Consider the following 19,882-nt stretch of genomic DNA (forward strand, 5'->3'; position numbering starts at 1 on the left):
AGGCAGATAAATTATCTAGCCTTGTTTTTTCTTTCTGTGAGTGGTTTATCTAGCAGACCTTTTAGGAAGTATTTATTTATGGCTTCAAGGTCTTTAATAAAAATAGACTTCTAAAGGCATGGTTTGTCCTGGGAACAAAAACAAAACAAAAAATCCTTCAACATGTAACTGATGACCAAAAAGAAAAAGAAAAGGGGGGGGGAGGTAGCTGTGAGTAAGGAAGCCAGATTTGGGGGCAGGACAACAAACAGCTATGTCAACTTGAATATTGTGCAAATACTGCAGTATCACAGAGAATGCTGCTACTTACTTGAAAGTAAATGGACTTCTCTCCAACTAAACATGCACGGAATCAGGCTGGATACCTCTTTGGAAACAACATGATTTACAGTGCAATCATAACCCTATGCACACAAAGTCCTATTGTGTTCAACTGGGGGGCAGGGGCTTGGCCCTGTTGAACTGAGCTGTGAAGAAACTTTCAAAGTAATAAATAGCATTCTGCTTTCCAAAGCTTTATGAGGGTCAGTATGAAAAGGAATGCTCCCCTGGTTTCTCAAGAGCCAGGAAACATCTTTGCAAATATCTCCACATAGCTCAACATTAGGACTTAGGAGATCCACTGCTCTTGTCCTGCCTTTGTTGTTGTATTAATTTTTGTTTTTAATTTTTGTAGGTGGGTGGCTGTAAAATTACATGTATAACTACCAACAGGCTAGTGGCCCCTTCATTTGTTCTTCTCTGCTTTTGGGGGTGGGGGCAGAGTTGCTGTGCGGGTGGTGACTGGAATACAGTATATTAAGTTCTGTTTTGAACTTAAGTTCTGTTTTGAACCAAGCTATAGTACTGTTCCAGATAACTCTGGAACAGCAATGCCTCAGATTAGCATCCATAAAGGGTTGTTGACCAGAAAAGATTCCAGCTGTATCTCGACCTTCAGTTTTACCATTAACATTTGACATGCGGAGCTAGTGAGTCTATGGAAAAATCAGTGTGTCAGAGAAGGATGGGGGAGACCCAGCTTCAAATCCGTCGCTTGGCCATGAAACTCATTGAATAACCTTGAACCAACCACCATCTCTCAGTCTAAACTATCTCACAAGGATTTTATCAAGGTAAAATGAGGCAAGGGAGAGAAATGCATACCTCCTGAAGGCATAATGGTGGAACAAAAATGAAATAAGTGTTTCCTGTTTGACACTATAAAGGTAATATGATGTTAAAAGTTTTATGAGACTGGTTGTGATTGGACAGCATTTTGCACCCAATTCAGAAGGCACTGCAGGTGGTGCTGTGGGTTAAACCACAGAACCTAGGGCTTGCTGATCAGAATATCGGCGGTTCGAATCCCTGTGACGGGGTGAGCTCCCGTTGCTTGGTCCCAGCTCCTGCCAACCTAGCAGTTCGAAAGCACCTCAAAATGCAAGTAGATAAATAGGAACCGCTACAGCGGGAAGGTAAACGGCGTTTCCATGTGCTGCTCTGGTTTGCTAGAAGCGGCTTTGTCATGCTGGCCACATGACCTGGAAGCTATACGCCGGCTCCCTTGGCCAATAATGCGAGATGAGCGCGCAACCCCAGAGTCGGTCACGACTGGACCTAATGGTCAGGGGTCCCTTTACCTTACAGAAGGCACTATTTAGTTTATATTACTAGACAAGTAAGGGGCGCAGGTGGCGCTGTGGGTTAAACCACAGAGCCTAGGGCTTGCTGATCAGAAGGTTGGCAGTTTGAATCCCTGCAACAGGGTGAGCTCCCGTTGCTCGGTCCCAGCTCCTGCCAACCTAGCAGTTCGAAAGCACGTCAAAGTGCAAGTAGATAAATAGGTACCGCTTCAAGCAGGAAGGTAAACGGTGTTTCCGTGTGCTGCTCTGGTTCGCCAGAAGCGGCTTTGTCATGCTGGCCACATGACCTGGAAGCTGTATGCTGGCTCCCTCGGCCAATAATGCGAGATGAGCGCGCAACCCCAGAGTCGGTCACGACTGGACCTAATGGTCAGGGGTCCCTTTACCTTTTACTAGACAAGTAACTCTTAGGGCTTGGCATCCTCAGGCGTCACACCAAGTTCTTATATCATTTACATCAGTGATCCAGTTGAAACATTTTTTACGCCTGGCGGCTTCCCTTAACACCACACTTATCTAGCTAATGTTAAGGTAGAACTCAGTGGAAAAGGAAAGAGGCTGTATTAATCATTAACTAGCCAGAGGGCCTTCTTGGTAGTGGTGCCTGCCCTGTGAAACCCCCTCCCATCAGATGTCAAGGAGATAAGTAACTATACAACCTTTAGAAGACATGCAGGCAGCCCTGTATAGGGAAGACTTTTTAACGTTTGATGTTTTATTACATTTTTGTATATGCTGGAAGCGACTCAGAGTGCCTGGGGCAACCCAGTCAGATGGGAGGGGTATAATAATAATAATAATAATAACCACAATAATATAGACTGCCTACATGTAATTTGCACTTCTGCATTGTGGGGCTGCACATTTACGTTTCACATCTAGTGGTGTACGAGAAAGCAAATCTATTTTGTTTCTAGCAAGGGAATTTATGCATGCTGTCTGCAAATCATATGGCTCAGTTTGCGATGAAGTGCAAAGAATTAGTATGGACCAGGGTGGGTTAAGTTAAAGCCCTATTACGAGGCTGGGCTACCGCTGCACATGGACAGTCAATTGTCGACTCACTGTTGAACAGAATACAACTCCGGGCTGGATAAGTGTGGTTATTCTCCATTATCGTAGCCATAGGCGTAGCCAGGATTTTAGTTATCGAGAGGCAGAACGTCAGATTTGTATTGATTTTGATTCAGAAGAACCATAGAGTTCCGCAGCCACCTGGCCAAGGCATGAGAGGCGCATTCCGTCACGTGCTTCCTCCGTGGCCGCGCTCTGAATTTCCGGGTTGGGCCGGTCCTATGCTAAATAGCTTGCGCTCGGCGCGATTGGCCCTCTACCGAGGGGCGGGGCGAGAACGGCGGTGCGTGGGCGGACCCACGCTAAGGACGTGCCCCTCGCGCCCTGCGATTGGTCGCGGCGTTCTCCGGACGAGAGGATACTAAAGCGGCGGGACAGGCGCTGGGGTTCGATGCTGTCGCTCTGCTTACCAGGATGAGCCGCGCCGGCGGGATCCTTCGCTGGAGGAGGGCGAGCGCGCGCCGCTCTTCTCTGCCTAGCGGAGCCCTCGCGGGAGAGCGGCCTCCCTCCGGAGCCGGTAAGCGGGGCAGTTGGTGGAATTATTTTAGGGGGACCCTATAAGTGGGGAGCGTCATTGATTGCATGCTTGGTTGTTCTTAATATCAATTAAAATTCTATACCACCCTCCGTCCGACGGTCAGAGGGTGGTTTGCAATATAAAAACGCAAAAGATACACGCCATAGCAAAATAATAAAAAATCCTTCAGTAGCAGCTTAAAGACCAAGAAAGCGATACCACGCCCCCGATCTACTGAAAGGCCAAGGTAGAAGAACGGAATAGTAGAATTGTTGAGTTGGAAGGGACCCCGAGGGTCATCCAGTCCAACCCCCCGCAGTGCAGGAATATTTTTCCCAACGTGGGACTTGAACCCACAACCCTGAGATATTAAGAGTCTCAGGCTTTTACCAACGGAGCTGTCCCGGAACTTGGCTGTTTGGCAGGGTGGAGAAACAGGGAGAGGGAGGCCCCCAAGACCGGCCCGCAGGGAATTGGGGCGGGGCGGGGGTCAGGAATCTTAAGACTTGGAGAGTCACCTAGTCCAACCTTCTGCAATGCAGGAATCTTTTGGGCCCAATGTGGGGCTTGAACCCACAAACCTGAGATGAAGAGTCTCATGCTCTACCAACTCCGCTGTCCCAGCAACAGCAGGAGGAGGGACGAGATGGTGCCCTTATTGAGTGCACCTGAGGTTGTAGGCCACATGAGCTTCAGCCTATGCTGCTGCCCCTTTGGCCTTTCCATGCTCCAGAGCTGTGGCAGTTAAAAGGCCAGTAGTGCAGGTTGCCTGTGTGCTTGATGCTACTAACTCCCAGTGGGTTAGAAGGTGCTACTTTCTCCCACTGCTGTGGGTTCTGGTTGGCCACTGTGGAAACAGGAGGCCGGACTAGAGAGGGAGAGATCTTTTGTCTGATCTAGTAGCCAGGCTCGACTTGCGTTTCTGTGGCATTTGGAATGTGTGCAAACCAGGGTACACCAGAGATTTTCTGCATTCATTTGCAGGGTTGAGTTTGGGGTTAGGTGCAGTGTTACTGCAATTGACATGGCACTGCTGTTCTGTCTTGGACCTGCTTAGGTGAGGTACATTTCATGGGCATCTTAGGGCCATGGGTGAAGCCCAAATACAGTGGTACCTCTACTTACGAATTTAATGCGTTCCGAACGCACATTTGTAAGTCGAAAAAAATTGTAAGTCGAATCTTGTAGGAATGCATTAGGAGAAAAAATCCGTAAGTCGAAGCAACCCTATCTAAAAATTCGTAAGTAGAAAAAATCCTATCTAAACTGCATCCAAGATGGCGGACGGAGCTCCGTTCGTAAGTAGAAACATTCGTAAGTAGAGTTATTCGTAAGTAGAGGTACCACTGTATTTTCTTTGTAGCTGGAAATTGGATTGTTTCATTGGGTGCTTTAATGTGTTGTAAACCACTTTGAGATTCCCCCTTTAAACTATAAAGTGGTATATAAATGATGGTGATGATTATAATAATAATTATTAATAAACCTCACTGCCCCCCCCCAAAGGTGCCTAGATATTCTGCTGTGGCAACCTTACCTTAACCCAGGTTTAAGGAACCATTTGGTGGATAGCTTAAACAGTGGAAACGTGGTTTTTGAGCGTCTTGGAAGCCAAATGTTTCGGTTTTCGAAAATTCCAAGCTGAAAACCTGGAATTAATTGCTTCCATTTTTGAATGTTTCGGAAGTCAAACAGTTTTCTGGAACTTGAGGGCTGAATGTGGCCCTTGAGCTGTGTGTTGGACCACCCTGCTTCCAAATGGTTGTAGGCCTACACAAAGTATTCCAAGGGCTGTGAGAATGTATTAAACAGAGTTCTTGAAGCTACAAACATGAGTTTGACCAAACTGCGGGAGGCAGTGGAAGACAGGAGTGCCTGGTATGCTATGGTCCATGGGGTCACAAAGAGTCGGACACGACTAAACGACTAAACAACAAAAAGTTCACACAGTAGTCTTTAGATCCCAGACTCAGGCGGGAAAGGTATTCCCCTTCTCAGTGGCAATGCATTGGTGTAGGGCGTATCCTGCTAAATTGGTTGTATGCTTTAGTGTCTGCCGTGTAAATCGAACGAGTTCCCAAATGACCCCTACAATGCATTGTGATAGCTGGGGAGGCTGAACCATCCACTGCAGGTTCACATAAAGGTAAAGCGACCCCTGACCATTAGGTCCAGTCATGACCGACCCTGGGGTTGCGACGCTCATCTCGCGTTATTGGCCGAGGGAGCCGGCGTACAGCTTCCAGGTCATGAGGCCAGCATGACCAAGTCGCTTCTGGCAAACCAGAGCAGCGCACAGAAACGCCATTTACCTTCCCGCCACAGCGGTACCTATTTATCTACATGCACTTTGACGTGCTTTCGAACTGCTAGGTGGGCAGGAGCTGGGACCGAGCTCACCCTGTTGCGGGGATTCGAACTGCCGAACTTCTGATCGGCAAGCCCTAGGCTCTGTGGTTTAACCCACTTCGCCACCCGCATTCACATAGTGTGTGCCCAAAGACACAGGAATGCTCACACCCACAATGCTTCTTTCAGCCACTAGATCTGAGTTGGCATTCCTGTCTTTCTGCATATTCACATTCACTGTCTTAGTAGGTCTTCTGAGGTAGATTAGAAAGGCCATAGGGGTGTATTGAAGTCCATTTTGATCTGTGCACTGACTGCTCTGGAGGCCACAGAATGGGAGCAGAAGCCCAGCAACTTCTGGAGGGCCCACAGGTTCTCAATCTCTGTTTTCAAGCTTCTAATATTGGCCCCGGTTGGAACTGGAATACAAGTTTAGGCAGGCTGTGGATCCAAGCAAGTCTGCGTAACCCAAACTGGTAAAAAAAAAAGCATAAAAAATCAGGGACAGTTCGTCAAAATGTTAGACTCAGTGACGTGCTGGGGAATAGGGCTATCTTTGTACTTCACAGTATAAAAATTATCAGTGACTGCCAAGGTCTTTGTAGACTAAGGGGGGGAAAGGCTACGATTTCTAGACCGCCGCCTTTTTTATTAAGTCACGTGTGGTAACTTTGGTAATCTTTGGCCTCTGGATTGTATTGCTGTCGTGAATGAGATATTTGAAACCAGCATTGCTGCTGGGGCACAAAAGGGATGAGAGTATGACCCCAGCCATGGATAAGCAAGCTGTCAAGGACTCGGGTCATGGGGGAAATATAAAATACCACAGTGCAAACCCATGCAATGCTGTGACTGGCGCTTCCCCCTAGATGAATAATAGGTAGCTCATTATCACCATGAAGTTGTTACAGTAAATGTAAGGCCCCCTCTAATTCCTTTGACATGCATTTTGTGGGTATATTGGGTTCACAGCAGCTTATCCAAAGCTGTACCGATAACTGTTCATAGGAACAATTGCTGCTATGTTGTTTTAATTAGGGTTGGGGGTGCTTAGCAATAAAGGAGGCACCGGTTCGCTTTCCCCTATGAGGCAGTGAGGGGAATAAAATTCACAGATACAAGAATAACATTTTTTTAAATACATTAACTCTGAGCAAGGATGGCCAGAGGAGAGGATGGTTGGGGAATTGAAAATATTGCACACTTATATCCGTTTTTTGGTTGTTGCCAGAGCTCAATTATGGCAACAATAGTTTGCCCTGCTGTTGGTAAAAACCAACATATATTATTATGCTGTCTAATTTTTAGATTTCAGATGCTGTCCATACCTTCCATTGTGTTACACTTTAAAAGTATGGCTCTGTAGCAATAAGAACTTCAAAACTGCACTTGTATATGGGATTGATCAGGAATGGCCTCTCATACCAAAAGCTGTGTTGCTTTGGGATAGGAGTACATAGCGGCACACATTTTTAGCTTCCCCAGGGTTTGGTTCTGCTTTGTTTTCTGGTAGCCACTATTGACAGCAATCAGGCTGGAACTGAAGGAGTGTGTATATATCACTTTTCCAGTGATATATTATTATTTTCCAGGCCAGGTGCACATTTCTGCAGCTGGATTGAACCTACCAGCTGTGGACCACTGGTGTTTATTTTTGCTTTTTGTGTGACTTCTCTGTTGTCTTCTGCAACGAAACTCCGATGCTGTCAATAAATTATGAGACGAAGGGGTCCAGGGGGTGGAGCAATCCCCCACTCAATTCCTTTCGCCTTAAAATAACCCCCTCACTACTTCTGGGCTTCTTAGTAATGAGAGTCTAATTCCAGCTTTCGTGGCCTGATCTCATAAAAACTCAGGGCTACTTGAATGAACAACCTCTTGCTTCCAGTAAAGGGTCCCCCCACTCAGTTAGGATCCCCGCTGTATCGGTTTGCCTTTTCACCTTGGCAAATCTGTGGCACCCTATTGCCCCTTTTGTGTGACTCTAGGACACAAACGATCCCCTTTTCCCCTGAGGTACGTTGTGCCCTCTGTGAGTTTTGATACGCTGCTGGAACAACTGAGACGATTCTCCTTGGCACAACAAAGATGAATTTTATTTTCTTGAGAACATAGTTTTTCTTTCTTAACGATTCATAAGGTTACAAACTTAGTTACAGTTGTACACTAACTGTCAAACTTTAACTCCAAGTTAACCTAACCTAACCTAAACCACCACTAACCTCACTTCACACCCTTCTCCTTCCCTCCTTTTCCCCCACACTCCCCTCCAGGGTGGATAAAAATCAGATTTATAATTTATAGATTTAATCAGATTTTATAATTTAAATTGGATTTTTTAAATTTAAATCGGATTTTTTTTAAATAAAATGCTTTTTGAGGAAAATATGTTACCATCCAAAGGTTATTCCATCATGAAATAAAGATTAGTTTTTTAATTATGTAGAATAAGTTTGTATATGTTTAATTTTTTGGTAAATAAATTCCATTAATCCATTCACAATGTCATGCTCTTCCAGAGGTTTTTGTAAGATTATTGGGCAGTTTCTCTGCCTACAAGATATTATCACAGATGCTTGGTTTACTTTTGCAGTTCTCAAAACTGAATTTGACTCGGCAGAGATCACATGCCTCTTCTTCACAGCAAAAATGTTATAACATAAACAGAGTTGAGAAAAAGACCTTAATCCTATTGTTCCACAAACCTATGAATACAGAATCAACCCCTTCAGTGCTAAGTTTGAAAAAGTTCAGTGAATAGAATAGAAACAATATTTTTCTGATTGTTAGGAGTGGACAGTATTTAAGTTTTTCATGTGTAGGCTGGGCTGACAGTCTAAGTTTCTTAAAATATATATATTTCGTTTTTGCTTAGCCAAATTAGTTAACAAACATGGATGTTTGTTTAAGCAAATAACATATGTTGTAATGTTATTGTTTAAGTTGAATAAATATATTTAAATTGTTATTATTAAGGTAATGATTATTTTTCTCCTTCCTAAGTACAACAGAAAAGTTGTCCAAATACAGTATGAATGATTAACCTATTAAACTGGGGATAAAAAAACTAATATGAAAAGTTGTTATTCTAAAAATCTCCATCTACTTGCATATTAAAGTTATACCAGCAAGAATTAGTCTTTATGTAGAAAACTATGATTTAAATCGAGCCTTACTGACTAGTGATTTAAATCACGATTTAAATCAAGTTTGATTTAAATCAAATCCAGCCTGCTCCCCTCTCCCTCTCCAAATGGCTGTCCCCTCCTTTTTTTGAACCGGAATGTCCTGCCTCCAAAAGATGCGCTGTCCTTTAAATTGGAGATGGATTAACTCTTTCTAATCCAGGGTGTAATAAATCTTCCATACTAGGGCTAATCCTTTACCTATTCTCCCCCCCCCCCCAGTTTTGTTCTCAGGCAACAAGAGGCTCCTTTCCACAGCCAAGACCGAACCTCGGATTTGTATTGTGGGCAGTGGACCTGCTGGATTCTACACGGCACAACACCTTCTGAAGGTAATTGACATACTTACAAAGGCAAGCGTGGGGCTTCTTATCTCCACTGTGGCTTCTGGAAGCATGAGCTGGGATAGCTCAGTCAGTAGACCATGGGTCATGGGTTCGAGTCCCATGTTGGGCAAAACATTCCTTCATTGCAGAGGGGTTGGGCTAGATGACCCTCGTGGTTCCTTCTAAGTCTACGATTCTAAGACTCTTATTTGCTGGCTATTAGTGCTGGAGGGTGAAGAATTCTCTTAACACATGTGTTCCAAATTCTCTCTTTGTGGCTTTGACGGCTTATCATGTGGAAAGGAGGCAACAAAGGACTGCAGTTGCTCACTTTATTATATTAATATCCAAAGCTTAATGGTATTACAGTCATACCTCGGCTCCTCAACACCTTGGGAGTCGAATGTTCTGGCTCCCAAACAATTGAAAACCGGAAGTGAGTGTTCCAGTTTTTCGAACGTTCTTTTGGAAGCCAATCTGACGGGGCTTCTGTGGCTTCCGATTGGCTGCAGGAGTTTCCTGCAGCCAATCGGAAGCTATGCTTTGGAAGTCAAACGTTTCAGAAGTCGAACGGACTTCCGGAACGGATTCTGTTCAACTTCCGAGGTATGACTGTATTCAGTGATATGAAAATCATATGGAATGCAATCGTGAAGCAAGAAAGAAGGGTGGAAACCAGAAAACTCTTCTGCAAAAGAACAACCTTTAAAAACCCCTTTACGTCTTTTAATATCGTTCAGCAATGGAACCAGGAACTTTATTAATTTTACTGTTCATGCAGCTGACATGACTACGTATATAGCGTAGACACAGACTAATTAATTAATTTGGGAGGGGGTGAAGAAATGAGCAACTGGGACCCTGCTGTGTCAACGGTTCTCCACACAGGGCATTTTGTAACATTCCAGTGCCGGTTTGCCAAAATGTGCTTTTCTGTCACCTTTGTTTTGGCTTCGCGGCTGCTTTTCTGCTACTGTTATCATGGATGTGAGGGACAGGGGATATCGCGAAGTCCCTCCCCTCCTGAGTTCAAGCCCGTCCCCGAGCAAAGGGGAAAGCAGGGAGAGTTCCGATTCCAGTGGGGAAGCAGGAAGTCGTGTCCGAGGCTCAGGCAAGGTAGAGGAGCCAGGGTCCCAGGTGGGACAGGAAGGGGCAAGCAAGGGGGGAAGACCCATCCCTCCAACTCCAGAATTACGCAGGAAGAGGAGGGGCAAGAGGATGGGTCTGCCAAAGCTTTTGTGTTGGAGAAAGACGCGCCAAAAGCCATTAGGAGGTTCTGAAACCGACTGACAACATCGCTCCGTGTAAATAGCAATGACTTGAGCACTGTAAATACGCAGCACCAATAAAAGAATAAAATGCAGAGCTGCGTAGCGTCGTTACTCTGAAGTAGTCCACTCCGGCCACTGTGACAGCAACCTCCTAATCATTTTTGGGCTACTTCGGAGTTGCCGGGATGAGCGTGTCCGAGGCGGAGAAGTGGCGGCAGATCGCTGAGCAAGCCCAGCTAGAACTGCAACAGCTGTCGCTGCAGGCGCAGGGAGAATTGAAGGCAGCCAAAGAGGTGGACTTCCTGGGCTACAAGCTGTCAGACAAGGGGCTGGCGATGGACAAGGACAAGGTGCAGGCCATCCTGGACTGGCACAGCCCCAGGACGCGCAAAGATGCCCAACGCCTACTAGGCTTCGCTAACTTCTACAGGAAGTTCATCAAGAACTTCTCTCGCGTTACGGCTCCCATCACGGACTGCCTGAGAGGCAAGCAGAAGTTCAAGTGGACACCAGAGGCGCAAGCAGCGTTCGAAAGCCTCAAGAGAGTGTTCGCCTCAGACCAAAACCTGTTCCATGTGGTGCAGGACGCGCCCCTACGCATTGAGACAGATGCTTCTGAAAAAGCTGTGGGCGCAATTTTGTTGCAACTGGACGCCAACAGGGAGTGGAGACCCTGTGCCTTCTTCTCCAGGAAGCTGACACAGCCTGAACGCAACTACACAGTGTTTGATAGGGAACTTCTTGCGATCTACGCTGCGTTCCAGCACTGGCGACACTTCCTGGTGGGCGCGAAGCACCCCATCCAGGTGTGCACAGACCACAAGAACCTGGAGTTCTGGAGAACTGCCAGGGTGCTCAACCAGCGGCAGATACGGTGGGCAGAGTTCTTCTCGAACTTCAACTTCTCCATCCACTACATCCCGGGGGAGCAGAATGTCAGGGCGGATGCCCTCTCCCGCAAGCCAGAGTACATGGAGGAGGAGGCGCCACCAGCCCCACGGCACATTTTCCCCCCGTCGGCATGGTCCTGCGGAGCAGCTGTGGTGAGCGAGGCAGAACTCACAGCACTGACGGCAGCGGATGAATTTGCCAACCGCATCTTCAGAGAACTGAGAGGGGGGAGGGAGCAGGCAAAAGACTTTGCAGAACGCAGAGGGCTGCTTTTCTACAAGGGTGCGCTGTACCTACCCACCACCCAGCTTCGACGTACGGTCCTCAAGCAGATGCACGACAACCCTACAGCGGGGCATTTTGGAAGGGACAAAACCGCTCACCTAGTCATGAGACACTTCTGGTGGCCAGGGGTGCGGGAAGATGTTCGAGACTATGTAAGGGGCTGTACCACCTGCCAGCGGGCGAAGGTGGTCAGAGCAGCGCCACCAGGGTTGCTGGAGCCCTTAGCCACACCACACAGGCCGTGGGAAGTGGTGTCCATGGACTTCATCACAGATCTGCCTTCGTCCAGGGGTAAGACTGCAGTGTTGGTGGTGGTGGACCTTATGTCCAAAATGTGTCACTTTATACCGTGTGCCAGGGCAGTCTCGGCAGAAGAGACAGCCAAACTGTTTGTTGATCACATTTTCAGACTGCATGGATTACCTTTAAGGGTTATTTCGGATCGTGGCCGCCAATTTGTTTCCAGGTTCTGGCGGCGGCTCATGAACCTCCTGCAGGTGGAGGTCAGCTTGTCGACGGCTAGACACCCGCAGACCAACGGACAAGCGGAGAGGGTCAACGCCATTCTGCAGCAGTACCTGAGATGCTACGTCAGCCAGCGGCAAACGGACTGGGTGGATCGCTTGCCACTAGCAGAATTTGCCTACAACAATGCAGTGCACGTCTCCACAGGGGTGTCGCCCTTTAAGGCCAATTACGGGCGCGACCTCAGATCTTTCCCAGAGAGGGAGAGGGAGGAGGAGGAGGAGGAGGGCCCACAGGCTGAGGATTGGGCAGAGGAACTGGAGACGGTGCACCAGCAGCTCAGAGAACACTTGGAGAGGGCCAAGGAAGCGTACAAAAAGGGGGCAGATCGCCACAGGCGACAAGGGGAGGTCATCAGGGTGGGGGACAAGGTGTGGTTGTCCTCGGAGGGCCTTCCCACCAGAGGGAGGTGCAAAAAGCTGGCGCCCAGAAGGTTGGGCCCCTTCACGGTCACGCAACAGGTAAACCCGGTGGCATACAGGCTGGCACTGCCAGAGGACATGAGGGTGCATCCAGTGTTTCATAGATCGCTGCTGTCGCCGTACAGGGAAAGCAGCAGGCTCCGAGACAGCGAACAAACCCCCGAGGGAGGGGGGGAGAGGGAAGGCAAGGAGCAACTCAATGAGGCCACGGCCATCCTGGACTCAAGGTGGGGGGTGGGGGGACTGGAGTACCTCATGGCATGGGAGGATGCTCCACCGTCCCAGAATGAATGGGTCCCAGCCACTCAGATACAGGAGGAATTCTTGGTGGAAGAATTTCACGCCCTCTTTCCCCACAGACCCAAGCCCTGGCACATGGAAAGGGAGGGGGAGGAGGAGGAGGCACGGGAGAGCAGCTCACCATGGCGCTGGGAAGCGGAGTTTGAGGAACCAGAGGATGAGGTATGGGTGTCACCGAGATCCACCCAGTCAGAGGAAGGAGCAGATTGGCAGAACGTTTTTACCCCCACCAGCTCTGACGCCACGGACTTTTTGGGATTCCCGTCCGCCCAGGCGGAAGGGGGGGGCTCGCAGGACTGGGGGGAGGTATTCACACCAACGGGCTCGGAGAGCACTGAGTTCTTAGGCTTCCAGTCGTCACCGACACATGGGGGGGGCCTGGGGAGGGGTGAAGGAGAGCTTGGGAGGGGGGTGGATGTGAGGGACAGGGGATATCGCGAAGTCCCTCCCCTCCTGAGTTCAAGCCCGTCCCCGAGCAAAGGGGAAAGCAGGGAGAGTTCCGATTCCAGTGGGGAAGCAGGAAGTCGTGTCCGAGGCTCAGGCAAGGTAGAGGAGCCAGGGTCCCAGGTGGGACAGGAAGGGGCAAGCAAGGGGGGAAGACCCATCCCTCCAACTCCAGAATTACGCAGGAAGAGGAGGGGCAAGAGGATGGGTCTGCCAAAGCTTTTGTGTTGGAGAAAGACGCGCCAAAAGCCATTAGGAGGTTCTGAAACCGACTGACAACATCGCTCCGTGTAAATAGCAATGACTTGAGCACTGTAAATACGCAGCACCAATAAAAGAATAAAATGCAGAGCTGCGTAGCGTCGTTACTCTGAAGTAGTCCACTCCGGCCACTGTGACAATAATGTTGGCTAAAGCAGAGAAAAATGTGCACAAAGGTCCAATCAGCTTATACAGAAGAGACCCAGACATAGCATAGTGTCTTCCTTCTTGATCCATCATAGCTCTATTGTGTGCATGAAACATACCAGACCTTTGGGGCATGATGAATATGTAGGCCTAGCAGGGCCCAGATGAGCAGGAACAAAGTTTCTTAGCTCAGCTGGTAGTGCAAGAGACAATTTCAGGGTTGTGGGTTCAAGCCCCACGTTGGGCAAAAGTTTCCTGCATTGCAGGGAGTTGGACTGGATGATCCTCAAGGTCCCTTCCAATTCTAGGATTCTTTTTAATATGCTTAAATTGCTGAAGAAGACCTGAGTAGCTGAAACACGTTTGGAGAGTTGGCTTTGCAGCTCGTTTCTATATTATTGGGTATTTTGGTGACTCTGTTGTATGTTTGTTAGTGAAACGCTTAGGCAATCATTAAAATACAAAAACACATACATTTTTGTTTTAAATTGGAATGTTTTAGGAACAATTGCTTCTCCTTGTGACTGGGTGTCTGTTGAATAGTGAGATCACTGGCGATTAGCATTTTTCCTCTTTGTGTGTAAGTCACTCACAAGCAAATGCAAGGGTTTGCTTCCTGTACCATGTAATAGGATAAAAAAACAGCAACAACTGCAATAGCCATTCCCAAATAATATATATTTTTTTAAAAAATCCATCCTTGTATGCTAGTGTGAGCAAAAAATGCCACATTTGAGATGGCCCTTATCATGCAATCCTGTGCATTTAGGCTCAGTTCCTTGGTGCTTACTACGCATGTGTAGAATTGCAACCTTCATCTCTTAACTGGACACTGTTAATAGCAGGTTTTTGGTGAGCCTCCTTTCATGGAGGCTCTACAGATAATAATAGAGAGAACTCTGCATTTGTCTATTCAGAAATATGCCCCACTGAATTCAACGGGACTTACTCCCAGTTAAGGGCGTATGTAGGGTTGCAGCTTTTCTGCAGAGGGATTCTAAACTAGAAAATTTTTAGAGACCCACTGTCTGAAATGCTTAGCAGATCTTGGCCTTAATCCTTGCATGAGATTGCAAGTTTTGATGGTGTTGGCGATTCCTTTGATTGGGACAACTCTTTGGACCGGAAAAGAGAAAGCAAGCTTCACACAACATGTGTGTGTGTGTGTGTGTGTGTGCAAGGGTGATTAGATCCAAACAGTAAAAAGAAAAAAGGATTTTCTGTGCTTGTTTATAGCCAGGTCAGGTAGGTTAATTAGCACATCAGAGACTCTTGGAGGGATGGAAATCTCTCGAATATGGAAGAGACAGTAATTGGGAATAAAGTGTTCTGCTCCTTGCAGTACTGTATGTGATGCTGTTAAATTAGGATCACTCTTCTCTCCCCCGCCTCCCCTGCTATCTTTCTGAACTTCAGAGCTCGCTCTCTCCCTCTTGGTTGTAAATGGGGAAAACAATGTTCCTGTTGCCAGCGCTCAGCTGCAAAATTCGACTGTGAAGGATAATCCTGAAAGGCATAACAAACTGATCCTGGAATGGGTGCCAGCATGTTCAAGGGCATCACTTTCCCTGCTCAGGGCGAGCTCTTGAAGTGTGATGCTCGTGTAGCTGAAAATGTTGATCTCTGCAAGAGTAGCTCTGGTTTCCCCAGCCTTGTTTTGTATCCTGCATTTGTGTCAAGGCTTATAAAAGTCCTCCGGCATGGCAGTCCTAAGACTGGCTGGGGAGGAACATAACATCAGACCCTCCACTGCATCCAGACCCTGCTGGCCACAAGGGGTGTCTGCGCATGTGTGCATGTGCATGCATGCTTCTTCTTTTGCTGTACTAGCTCCACATTGGTGCAGCAGAGCAGGGGCAAATATCAGCCTCCTGGGTGGGTTGGGTATAAATAATAAATTATTATTATTATTATTATTATTATTATTATTATTATTATTATTATGTGAATGGACTTCAGCCCACGCAGTAGGACTTCTCCTTTCTGTCCTCCCACCACATGCCCCTAAAATCTGCTCTGGCAGATCCCCCAACCCTGAGGACATGAGAGGGGAGAGGTAATGTCCCATTATGGGAGTCGAAGTCACTTCCCCTTGGGCACAAATAACTTTTGAATACAACCCCATCATTCCCAGGGTTTTGGCTTTGTTGTTGGATTCCATAATAGCTGTCTGGTGGGAGACATTTTTGTTATCTGGGGGGAAGCATCTTTAAATGCATAGTATACTCTAACTGAATTTTCAAAGTGTGTGACTACTTTAGATTCTAGCTCCCTTCCCAGAGTTCCCACTTCTGCGGAAACAATTGCAGTGTTAAGATTTGCCCCGTAATCCCCAGGCAAAGGATGATCAAAAGCAAATAATTTACCAGGTCGTGAGGGAAGTCTCTCCGAGAAATAATAATGTCCCCAAAGTTCAAAACCTCGCATACATATTTATAGCTGAATCGAGGTCTTGTCCCTTTGCCAATCTGTATTCCAATAACAGGCAGCTCTTTGGGTTAGAAGGTGGCAATTGGGATGAGCTATTCTGTATTGTACTGTTTAGCACGTTCCGGAGCTCATCCACGAATGGATGGTTCCAACTGGTTCACAAGTATCTGGTAATTAACTGAGATCTATTGTAGTTCCTTTCCTAACAAAGCAACCCTGCACATGTTTACTCAGAACAAATCCCATTAAGTCTGATGGGATTCACTCCCCAGTATTTGGGACTGCGGCCTGCCACTTGTTAAATACACATTATGCGGCAATGAATGAAGAACACTAAGATTTAAGAAAAAGGCCTTACATTATTGGAGCACGGTGGCTGTGTCTCAGACGTAACACTGAACTATAGTGCTAATGTTATGTGATTATGCATCTTCCTCTAGCACAGCTGCAAGGTGAAGATTAGAAGCTTTCGCTTCAGTTTCCTACAAGCCGCAGCTATGTGTTACAGCTTAACCTGGACCAGGCACCCCCAAACTCGGCCCTCCAGATGTTTTGGGACTACAATTCCCAACATCCCTGACCACTGGTCCTGTTAGCTAGGGATGATGGGAGTTGTAGTCCCAAAACATCTGGCATAGCTGCCAAGTACCCCGCAGAGAAATCCGGGATCGGCAGCTGCGCGACACCGGAAGTTGCATAGACGCAACTTCCGGTGTCGCTTTGCCCATCTATGGGCACCAGAAAATGGCCGGCGCCGGAAGTCGCGTCTACGCATGTAGACGCAACTTCCGGTGTCGGCGCCAGCCCATAGATGGGCAAAACAACACTGGAGGTTGTGTCTACGCATTTCCAGACATGCATAGACGCGACTTCCAGCGCCAGCCATTTTCTGGTGCCCATAGATGGGCAAAGTGGCACCAGAAAAATGGCCACCGACAGGAACAAAAATAAGGGAAATTAACGGGAGAGGAGCTGGAATGGGAGACCTCCGGGAAACGGTAAGGAAAAATGGGGGTTTCCCGGGAAATATGGGGTACTAGGCAGCTATGACATCTGGAGGGCCAAGTTTGGGGGTCCCTGACCTGGACAAATGGTTATCAATCTTATCTATGGTTCAGGGAAGGAAGCCAACTTTAAGCTGTGGTTTATGATCCTGTTTCCCAAAGCTGTGGGTGGGGAACCTGTGGGGCCCCCTCCATACATCCTTGGACTTCAACTCCATCCGCCCAAATCAGCAAGGCTAATGGACCTGGATGATGGGAGTTGTTGTCCAGGAACATCTGGAGAGCCGCAGGGTCCCCACCCCTGCTCTAAGTGGTAGTTAAGGTTAGCCACAGTTTCAGGTTCTGGCATTACAGTAAACCACAGTTAATTGAAAACAGAAGGGAAAGCTTTCAAGCTCCTCCTTGTGGCTGCAGGAGGAGAGAGCCCACATTTCCCTGGTTTAGGCAAGAAGACTTGTTCCGAGATAAACCTCTGAAAAGTGGAATGTTTGAAGTTGCTAATTGTAATTGAAGTAGCCAAGTTGAAAGTGAAGACATATGGATGTTGGGTTCTGCTTTGTGAGAACTCCAGACCAGGTGGCTGCATCAGTCCTGGGAACTCCCAAGACGGAGTCAGTGCTGACTTGAAGTGGCTATGCTTTGATCCCCACCAACTTCATGGAGCCTTCTAGATACTGCCATCCTCCAGCAGAAGATGTGTTTTTATTAAGGAAGCAAAGTAATCCATGGCCACATTGCATGGCTGGTGTTCACAGCAATTAGTGAGCAAGTGGACCTCAAAACTGTCAGTTCAAAAAGTAAAAATAGGAGTTGCATCAAACGTCTGCAACAGCAGCTGTTGAACATGGCTTCAGTCAATTCGCTTTCAACTTTTCCTCTGTCTCCCGCCCCACCGCTATCAGTTAACATGTGTTAATCCAACTTAATTTCCTCCCTAGCACCACAATCTGGCTCAGGTGGATATATATGAGAAGTTGCCTGTTCCCTTTGGCCTTGTTCGTTTTGGAGTAGCTCCGGACCACCCTGAAGTAAAGGTAAATAGTAGCTGGAGAACATCTCTCTTCTTAAGCCAACCTGTGCTTTTCTAGATATTGTTAACCTCAAGCTCCCGTCGGTCCCAGGCAGCATGGCCTGGGATGGTGGCAGCAGCAGCAGCACCTAGAGCAGGGATGGCTAACCTATAGTCCTCTGGTGGTGGTGGAACTGCAGCTCCCATTTGCCCCAGCCTGCATAGCTGAGGGCGATGGGAATCGTTGCTAAGCAAGACCTGGAGGGCCACAAGTTGCCCCGCCACTGATCTAGAGGGTCATAGAGTTCCCCACTCTTGGTTTAATCACTCTCTTCTTCTTTTTCTTTGCCATGAAATGACACAGATGCTTGTGAGCCAGCCTGGCGCTCTGGGCAGGATTGGGGGTTTGGCTGTGGGGGGAAGCACAGATTCATATCCTTGCTTCGGGGAGTATTGAACTCTGCAGCCATGGTCAAGTCGCCATCTGTCAGCCTCCCTTATCTCACAGGTTGCAGTGAAGCCAAAATGCTGCTGTGAGCTTCTCCATAGAAGAGTCGAGACAAATGTGGAATCCTACAGAGTAGTTAGCAAGTAGGAGAGATCCAGGCCCGAGGGATCACATGCTGAACAGGGAGGAGCCACTTGACCATTGCAAAATGGAAAATTGGAAAAGCTGCGAGCACCTGAGCCGTTTTGCCCTGGCTGCAGATTTGGGTGTGTGTGTGTGTGTGTGTGTGTGTGTGTGTGTGTGTGTCTTAGGTCATAGGGAACAATATTCCTCCTTATGGCATGAATCCCTTTCCTGGGAAGAAGCAGGCTAAACCCATGGCTCCCCTCTCCACCTGTATAGTAAAGGGAGCTGCACAAGTCAGGTAGGTATTATAGTGAAAGGAGGAAAGATCCTAGAGGTAAGAATTTGGGGCAGGATGGGTAAGTAATAGCTAGGATCCCATTGCTAAGCTGAAGAGAAAACCAGACTGGACTCTGTCATTGGTTGAGGGACTAAGGCAGGCATCCCCAAACTTTGGCCCTCCAGATGTTTTGGACTACAATTCCCATCATCCCCGACCACTGGTCCTGTTAGCTAGGGATCATGGGAGTTGTAAGCCAGAACATCTGGAGGGCCGCAGTTTGGGGATGCCTGGACTAAGGGCTGCTGGGTTGCACATATTTTTGTACTTAAAAAGCAGGGGTGCCCACCTGTCCCAATCAAATGATGCTGCTCAGGTTATGTAACTTCAAGAATGGCTACCTGAATTTGTCCCCTTCCCTCCACATTCTCTCCCCCCCCCCGGCCTTTTGTGTTATGTCTATTAGTTTGTGCGCCTGCAGGCAAGGACCGCCCATAGGCAGGTGCTTTAAAAGTGGTAATACATGGAACACTTGCATTATTTTCATGGGTTTAGATTTCTTCTTTGCACCTCACCTTTTGATTTTGCAAGAATTTCAGTGGAAAGCAATAGTACGGGTAACTAGATTTTTGGAGGAGTAAACTCTGGTGCCTGGACAAGGTCGTTGCTAGCCTGTCATTGTCTCATCTTGTTGATAAAATGCTTGTCAATGAATGGGTGAGAATGCCCACTTTCCCCCCTGTGAATACAGCACTTTAAATTCTCACTGCTGGCCAGAGAGCATGCTGCCTCCCCCCCCCACCCCCTTTCTCCAATGACTGTACACTGGGGGGACGAAAAATAAATAAATGTACTGTTTTAGTGAAACTGTCTGGCCTTGTGCCAGGTCATGGATAACAATGTTGTTTTAAAATGAGATATTCTTGTCAGGTGTCAGATAAGAGTCTTGGAAGAGGCAGCATGAAC

General features: G+C 47.5%; 1 protein-coding gene across 2 annotated transcripts in view; it reads left to right on the forward strand.

The window, feature by feature from the left end:
- The first annotated feature begins 3,056 nt into the window (after positions 1 to 3,056).
- Positions 3,057 to 19,882, forward strand: part of FDXR (ferredoxin reductase) — a 30,293-nt gene continuing 13,467 nt past the window's right edge. The window contains exons 1-3 of one of the 2 annotated variants that reach the window (XM_060271858.1): positions 3,057 to 3,216; positions 8,973 to 9,082; positions 17,995 to 18,090. In XM_060271858.1, the coding sequence (XP_060127841.1) occupies positions 3,114 to 3,216; positions 8,973 to 9,082; positions 17,995 to 18,090 (309 nt within the window). In that variant the 5' untranslated portion in view covers positions 3,057 to 3,113. The remainder of the gene's footprint in view (positions 3,217 to 8,972; positions 9,083 to 17,994; positions 18,091 to 19,882) is intronic. The other variant, XM_035104406.2, reaches the window with a different exon arrangement.

The sequence above is a fragment of the Zootoca vivipara genome, chromosome 2 (genome assembly GCF_963506605.1).
Source record: "Zootoca vivipara chromosome 2, rZooViv1.1, whole genome shotgun sequence".
Lineage (NCBI taxonomy): Eukaryota > Metazoa > Chordata > Lepidosauria > Squamata > Lacertidae > Zootoca > Zootoca vivipara.